Below are 8708 nucleotides of genomic sequence, written 5' to 3' on the forward strand. Positions count from 1 at the left end.
CCCCCCCCTCCCACCGTCTCTTCCTCTTAATACAAGGGAAAACGCGCGGCTGCAGCGCGCGGCCGAAAGGAACAGAGAAAGAGGGTGCAGGAGCGTCAAGGATCCGCGACGATAAGAGGAGCGGGCGAAAAAGGGAGGCACCCCCGACGTTTCCGATGTTGCGAGAGCCACGAAGAGCCTTCGCCGAAAGCTTCCACGAAAGAGCGCCCTCGAGGGTGCAGCCCGAGGAAGGAAGGGCGCCGGTGTAATTGAAATTTCTTTCGGGGAAACCCCATCCCCGCCGGCCCAACTTCCAACCCCCTTTTACCCTTCCCCGCTCCTCCTTCTCTCCTTGTCCTCCAGGCCCGCTTTCCACGGCCGTTGCACCGCCGCCTACCACATTCACACACATGCATACGTACACGCACGCATCCACCCACGTGGCTCGCACCAGCCGCCGTCTCCGGGGGGACGCGGGGGTGCCCCCGGTATAATTGGATACACCATGTTGAACGGGGTTGAATAGACGCCGCTCGCCGGCGCGATGAGTCGGTCGTTTAACGGGAATATCATTTAACTCCTTTGAGCGCGATCGATTTTCAGGAGGCGTGCGTCCAACACCGCGTGCAGAAATGGAGTGTAAAATTCGATAAAGTGTGTTGTAAGGCGCATCGCTCCGATTTCGGTCGCCGGGCGGCCGACGGAGGGGGCTGATTTTTCAATGAGACTAATATATCGGGCCGTCGCGTCGGCTGAAACGGGCTCGCCGTCGTGTCTGTCGGCGGTTAAAAGCGCCGCGAGCAGGGTGGCGGAAGGGCCACTTCCCGAAATTCGAGAGAACAATCGATACTCGCCACGGGGGAATACCCTCGGCGGCGTCTGCGAAAGCGGAGACGATGACGACGACGACGACGCGTAGGCGGTGTACTATCAAACTGACCTTTCGCAATATCGATTAATCACACGTTGCATAACCGGCATCAGGTGTAATGAAAGGCACATGCGTCCGTCAAAAGCCGCCGGTAATGTAATTTTAGCCGGCCTACGTGGTCTTTCGGTATTTTATCGTTGCGTGTAGCACTGCAGCACGTTAAACTTGTAAATGGATCGTTTTATTTATAGGGGAAAGGAGGGATTAAATGACGAAGTAAGATAACGATTTGCTAAGTTTTCTAAGCTAATAACAAATAATGATTCAGTGTCCGACTCATTAGATGTTTTTGATAATAATAAATAATCTGTTATAGTTTCACTTCAAGCTATCGACATAATAGATGCAGAGTAAATAATATAAGAAATATATTTTGAATACATCTATATGTAATTTTGTGTTATATTCATAAAGAATTATACAATTATAGTAAATATTTTCACTTTCCTTACAAATGTACGTATTTTATTTTTGTGTCCTTGTCTAGATTTTATTTTTTAAAGTTACATTGTCCTAAATTTTATATTTTTAGTTCACAAATAATATTTGTATTTTATTGCACAGACACTATAATAATACAATTATTTTGATTTTATTATTAAAATTATTGCACAGATACTATAATAATAAAATAATATCGATTTTAAGAAAATTATATTTTTTGCACGCATAAAAAAATTTATTTCTAATCTTCGTCGTCTAATTTATATATGGGGGGCAAACAAACGAAACTGGCACGTTATCAAAAAAATTCAATTCAATTCAATTTTAATTTATTTATAAATTTTTTAGTTGTTGCAGATGATACGAATGCTTAGCTATTAAAAAAATTAATAATTATTTTTAAGTCACTACGAAAATGAGGAGAAATTGACAAACCTTAACGTTGTCATCTTACTTTCCCTTTCCCCTAAATGCCACGACGTTGTAATACTGTGTCGTTAAACTGCGAATTTCTTTTCGAGATAATTTATTCGAAAAAAACCCCTCCATTTCGTTTCTTATTTTTATATCCCGATTTAACTCTCGGATAATGAATTTCCGTGGCGCTAACACAAGTTCCGCGAGCTGTAACTCACGGAACGTAATCATCGTCTTCACGGGACGTAATAATTGCAACGTGCACTATACAAGGAACGGGAGTAGGATAGCAGCTCGCGTAAAGAATGACCCGGCGGTATGCAAATTAAGGGAGTATTCGGGTTAAGAGAGCATTACCGAAGTGGCAATTTCGTAGTGAACGAGCCACGCGATTTATAGCGCAACGCATATATTGCACTTCTATAAGGGCGTGAATCATGTAAAAGAGTCTATTTCCTGTCGTATCCGTGTTATTACGAGAGACGCATACTGCACAATTCAATTCATTTTCTGTAGTTGATATATCACCCTCCTAAACGTAGAATTTTTCGCGAGACGAATGCGCGAAGATACTTCCGATTAAGACCGACAATATTATTCCACAACGTCCGAGATCATTTTTTGTGATTTTTATATTACCTAGTTTTGTATATTTTTGTATATTTTTGTATATTTTTATATTACCTAGTTTTGTATATGTATGTGTGTGTATATATGTGTATATGTGTGTGAGACGAAAGTTTGACGCTATGTTAAACCTTTAATTGAACAATACAGTAGGAAATAAGATATCAAAATAGATTCAAAAAATGTAAATTCTAATAATTTACTCCTACTTTGAATCTGACGATGTCTTAAATTTTCGTTTTTGACTGTTTTAGCAAAATAAGTTATTTAAAGTAACATTAAAATGAAATCTGTAGAATCAAAGGTTCGAGAAAAAAGTTAATAAGTATCGGTATCGTCAAAGTAAATTTTTATTAGTCTATAGACCATCTAAGTAAACGCAAATTGTCCTTAAGAACGTCAAAAAGTAATATCAAAATTTCGATTCGGAGACGGTTAAAGGTCTCGAAAATATCTCGGGCGAGCGGGCCCAACAGAGTTGACTCACCCTGCAGATAATAGGCTGGTTTCAACCTAACCAGACCCGGCACCTGCGAGACACCCGGCCGAGTAGTATTGTGTAGCTGCAGGGCTGCCAGTAGATCCATACTTCCTCCAGGATCGCTTTCTGTCCTGATTCCTGGGCCCAGAAGCACGGCGCTATCCTCTGTGACCGGAGTCACCGCCGTTTCTTCCTCTTCCTTATTCGTCGTACCAGACACTGAAACACAAGCGGACGATTTTACTTGATTATTCATTTGTTTTACTTGATTGAAAGATTTTGTCTACAAATTTGCACAATTTTGCCGCAATAATATTCCGAATATATTTAAAAAATAATAATAGCAAAAGCAGACATTGTGCCACAATTATGACGAACCAAATAATTGGGGAGGCCTTGAGGAATCGTAGCACTTCTGGAAATAAAAAGAAACGTTTGCGAAGGTTTCAATAAGACAATTAACTGTTTCGAGGGCGACAATGCTATCCGGGTTTCGAGAACTTCCATCGTTCACGCTATGCCGATCAAACAATTCCGTACCCTTCCGGTCCGATGCGCGAAACTTCTCTCTGCGCAATAGCCAGAGAGACTTCGAATTTGTTTCGTTCGCCGAACAATTATCGAACTACATTTTCCTTCTTTCCGACCCGATTCGATTTCACCTCCGATTACACTCGTCGGCAAGGAAAAATCTTCCGGCGGGTTGGCCACGAATAAGCGAAGCCGAAGGGAATAAAATCCCTCATCGGGTCGGATCAAAAGGACCGCGAGACGAAAGAAGACGAAGTGAGCAAAAGGAGGGAGAAGAAAGAGCGGAAGAAAACGATCGCGAGCGACGTTCGCGCGGACTTTTCGAAACGGCGGTATTGATCGGCTCTCTCTCTCTCTCTCTCTTTCTCTCTCTCTCTCTTCACAACTCGACGCTCGTTATCGGCGTTTCCGTGCTTTTCCCCGTTCCATGAAGCCTTCAACCCCTTCCGCAGAAGCAGCCGTCTATCTCGTAAACAGCCTGTTTTATCTATCGCATCTCCTATCGTCTCTCTCTCTCTCTCTTTCTGTGTGTGTGTGTGTGTGTGTGTGTGTGTGTGTGTGTATAGAATCCATTCCGCCTCTGACGCGCCGATTTCACGTTATAATGATTGAAGTCCCGCGGAAAAAGCACTCCCGACTCAATCCTGCGCTCTCTCATTCGCTCACTCACCCTCGCCTTCCCTCTTTCTCTCTCTCTCTCTCTCTTTCTCTCTACGGACATCCCCTCGACGGGGGAAGGTGGCTATTTTCACGACAAGCGACAACTTTTGACATTCGGTTACGTGAGACACACGCTCGCCACGAAAACCCGCTCTCTTTCCTTTCAACGGGCGCCGCACGTCGCATCTCCGATTGGTCGTGGCCATCGAAGCGGAAGATCGATGGACGGAACCAACATGTACACGCACACATACACGACGAGGTTTGATATATTGTATTATTTCTGCAATTTACGTTATTGAATTCTCATTCACTTGTTCTTGCGCGACTGAAGCAACGACGCGCCCGAAGCGAACGGATAAGATTCCGCTAATGCAAAATCGATCAGGCATTAATGACAATGAGCCGACACGGGTATTCCGATCGCAGTAATGTTGGACGTGCGATTCGATTATAAACCATTTCTAAAGGGTGAAAAATGAAGGAGCCGTGTCTCCTGCTTGATAATAAAAGGGGATGAATAAAGGAGACGACGTCGCGCGCGCAACGATCGGCGGCGCGAGCGCTCCCGATCGATCGGTTTCGCCGTGCGATAATATCGGAGGGCCGACCGGCACGGGGTGGAAACGCGAATGGAAAGGTGAGTCAATGAATAAATCAGCACGTAAACAGTGCTGGCAGAGCCACTCGCCAACAGGAAGGCGCGCGTCCAATATTGCGAGCACTCGCTCGGATGCAGTCGCCGAAATCTAGAATGATATTTTTAGCCCTCGCCAAGAAAACACACAGGCGAGCGGATTCACGTCGATCATTTCGCGTCCTCAGAGTTTATTTGCGCACATATCCACCGCTCCGAGAACGCCGGAGGAGAGATTCACCTGCGAAATATAAACACACCGGCGCGTCGTGCCTCCTCTTCCTCGTGTCACTCGAGCTCACCGCTCGAGAAAATTATGACGTATCTCCAACACTTTAACTTTACTTTATGAATCTAGATTTCATGTCTTTCTCTTCATCTGCGATTACTTATTCTTCAACATTGTATACCCAAGAGTTTCCCGTAAATACAATGAGAAAAATTATAGTTACTTTCGGCTCTCAGTTACATTCTTTTTATCGTTTTAACAACAATAGTGGTAGCTCTATGTATGTAAGGTTATTATCACTGATAGTATAGTAACATTTACTATAGCGTCAGAAGTATGATTCTTCTGATTGTAATTCTTTCATTATGATAATTATAGTTACAAATACCAAGTATTTGTTTTCTTTTTTAATGTGTAAAGATTATTATTAATTTTATTATAACATATTGTCAACCGATCAGATTTATTCTTTTCTTGATAACCGTTGTTCAACCCATTATGTAATTTAAACTTTTATAATGATTCTGGAGGCAAATTATTACATTTTTACTATTAGATTTTTTAGGCTATTATTGATCTTCCTGTGTTGCCAAAATTGTAAAAATTTAAAAGATGTTATTGCGCACTGATATAAAATTATAGTTACTTTCGATGCTAAACATATTTTGTTGTAATAGCAACATGTATGTTTTATATACAGGTTATTATCACTATTGTAACACTTACTAGAAAAATGGTTATCCTAATTATTTTTGATTAATTAAAGAATCTATTTGACGCCGAAATTAACTATAATTCTCTATTAGTATGTCTAATTTTCTATCAATTTACGAATATTGTATAGTTTCCCAAAGTCTGGTAATAATAATGAACCTTTCAAATCGTCCAAGCACGACATAACTGGACAAATACGGTGTAAGTAAAAAGACGACAGACCCCATTTTTCGCAAGAATAAGCCGATCGACTGATGCAAACGACGTGATTAATCGCAAAACGGTTCGCATATCACATACCGCGGATTTGGCACGGGCTTTGCTCTGTCGCACAGCCGATTATTCCAATTAACGGTGATTATATACGCCGCGATACATCGAGCGCTAATTAGTTTCGGCTGGAGTTTACGTGTGAATGCATCAATGGCCGCGTTGGTTTCCTCTAATTACACGATGTACACGCAAAGGGAATCCTCAGGCGTCGACTACCTAGCTTCCTTCCTTCCTTCTTCCCCTAGGTCCTTCTGTTTTTGCAACATGAGAGAGAGAGAGAGAGAGGGAGAGAGAGAGAGAGAAACATTATGTCAGATCACAGGACTTTGGCGGCACTAACCGGGCCAAATCGTCCAGCAAATTAATGGCATCGCACCGACTCGGTCTTTCCGTCCAAAGTGTTCGCTCGTCTGCCAGCGCATGCCTAACATAGTGACTTCCATTCATAGGCGTCGTTCCCGTCGCAACTTGAACTCTCTTGCTACCTTCCAATTTCGATCCAATGTAGCGACGATTTCGAATAGAATTGGATCTCGAGTTGCGTCATCTATTCTTTTTTCAATCTGCGAAAATTTACTCAGTGCATATCTACTTGCGGTAATACATTAAAAGAATAAAACAAAAGGCAAATAAGAGTCGAACGCTATTGTTAGTGCTTAACATTTATAAGCTAATAATGACAAAATGAAACGATGATGGACAAATTAAAAAATATATGTTTAAAACGTTTTGTATTGAAGAGGGTCCGGAAATATGGATCAAAATGTACATTTTTGAATTTGGCCTTCATTAATTTATTTTGTCATTTTGTTGAATTATAAATATTTAGAACTAACAATAGCGATTGGCCCCCTTTTTGTTATTGTGATTCTGAGAATTTTTATTACCATTTTTTGATAATTACCATTACGTGATAAATTAAATATAATTCATAAATATAATTCGACTTCCTTATGATATTAGGTCGCAACTTTTTTTTATCAACATCGTAACGTTACGAAAATCGTTACTTGTAATTTGGTTAAAGAATTGCGATCTCTGAAAAACGACGCCTATGCGACTCGCCGTATGTACTGGCTCGTACATGAACACATGTGAGATATCGTCAGTGGGCAGAAAACGCGTAAGTGTCCTGAGACAAGATGACGTCGGACTAAACGGGATGGAATAGAACGGTGGCAGACTGCCGGGCGTCGCGACGCCCGGTATCGAACCGTACGTGGCATTATCGTGAAATTCACGAGAGAGAAAGAGAGAGAGAGAGAGGGGGAGAAAGAGAAAAGAAAATAGGAAAGGAGAGAGAGAGAGAGAGAGAGAAAGAACGAGAAAGCACACTCGTGTCACGTCTTTCCTGGCACGCCTGTCATCGTCATATTTCTTGACATCCACAATCATTGATGATGTGATTATATCGATAGTGATTATATCGATAAATAAGTGATTATATCGACAAATCTATTAATCGAAGATAGTCGAGATAATCAAGACATTGATTATATCGATAAATAAGTGATTATATCGTCAAATCTATTAATCGAAGATAGTCGAGATAATCAAGATGTGTCACGAGTTTTTTAAGTAAAATACAACCATAAATATCCCTTAATAGAAGAAAGTATTATTACTATTATTGAGACTCATTGGTGCCGTGCAAAGCTGACAAGCATTAAATTCTATAGAAACAGATATTATGAATAAATATTTTGAAATCATCGATATAGATAAATGTTAGAAATATAGATTGATTTGAGTAAATCGACATGTTAGAATTAGTCATTTTCTAAAATTTCCAGATTATCGGAGAACTCGTACCGCTTTCATAGCGAAATTGAAATTAACAAATTATCTAACGAAACTCTGATAATTAATAAAACTTACGACTTCAAATTTTTGCAATTAATTACGCGAATCTAGGGTATAAGCCAGTAGTTATTTTTCGGTCAATGGTCCATTTGTTCTTTCTTCTTTACGCTTCCACTACAGACCTCGTATATAAACCGAACCTTTAGTATATAAACCGAGACTGCTAAAACTTTACGACTCCCTCTTTCGAGTGCTCTTTCGTTCGCAGTGTTTTTTCGTCGCTGTTCTCGGAAACAGCTGTCAGTCCTTCAATCGAATTCACTCGTCGTCAGCCGACCGCATCGTGCCAAAGTACTAAATAATTCAAGCAACATAAATATATAAGCGGTGTCACGAAGAAATCAAGAGAAATCGTGCCTGAGAAACAAAGACGACGCATAACGTCGCCAGAAACTCGAATTTCACCGTTTCTCCGCGCTCCCCCAGCGGCTCGGCCGCACCGAGGAAGCTCGTGCCAAACGCGATCGCACCTCCGCCGGCGCTGCGCTGCCGCTGCGCTCTCGTGCCGTTCAACATCGGGTCGTTAAATCGCAACAGCCGATCGTCGCATGTCGTGTCTTTCATTCACGACGATGAAGCGAGGCGGTACCGAATGCCAGGGACTGTGGCTCGAATCGATAACACGCGACGGTCATGCCGTCCTCGTGGCATACGACTCATCGATCGACACCTTCTGTTTCTCCGCGACCTCCGGCCCCTCGGCGCGATCGCTGCTATTCCTCGTGGGGGTCGCAGCCCCCGGAAGCCCGGAGCTGGCCCCGGGGCTCCGGCCGATGATGAATTTCCCCAGATACGCACGAACATCCGTTATCGACGCGCTCATTCTTCCGTGCTCGACGTGTATTACGAAACTCGGCGAACGCGATGGAGCTTTTTCACCAGGCATCACTGTGCAGCCTCCCCCCCCCCCCCCCCCCCCCCC

General features: G+C 42.5%; 1 protein-coding gene across 3 annotated transcripts in view; it reads right to left on the reverse strand.

Annotated features, from left to right (window-relative positions):
* Positions 1-8708, reverse strand: part of LOC106751945 (protein kinase C-binding protein NELL1-like) — a 92718-nt gene that overhangs the window by 32966 nt on the left and 51044 nt on the right. For all 3 annotated transcript variants that reach the window (XM_014633255.1, XM_014633254.1, XM_014633253.1), the window contains exon 2: positions 2886-3098. In XM_014633255.1, the coding sequence (XP_014488741.1) occupies positions 2886-3098 (213 nt within the window). The remainder of the gene's footprint in view (positions 1-2885; positions 3099-8708) is intronic.

The sequence above is a fragment of the Dinoponera quadriceps genome, unplaced genomic scaffold (assembly GCF_001313825.1).
Source record: "Dinoponera quadriceps isolate SergipeBrazil2010 unplaced genomic scaffold, ASM131382v1 scaffold426, whole genome shotgun sequence".
In the NCBI taxonomy this organism is placed as follows: domain Eukaryota; kingdom Metazoa; phylum Arthropoda; class Insecta; order Hymenoptera; family Formicidae; genus Dinoponera; species Dinoponera quadriceps.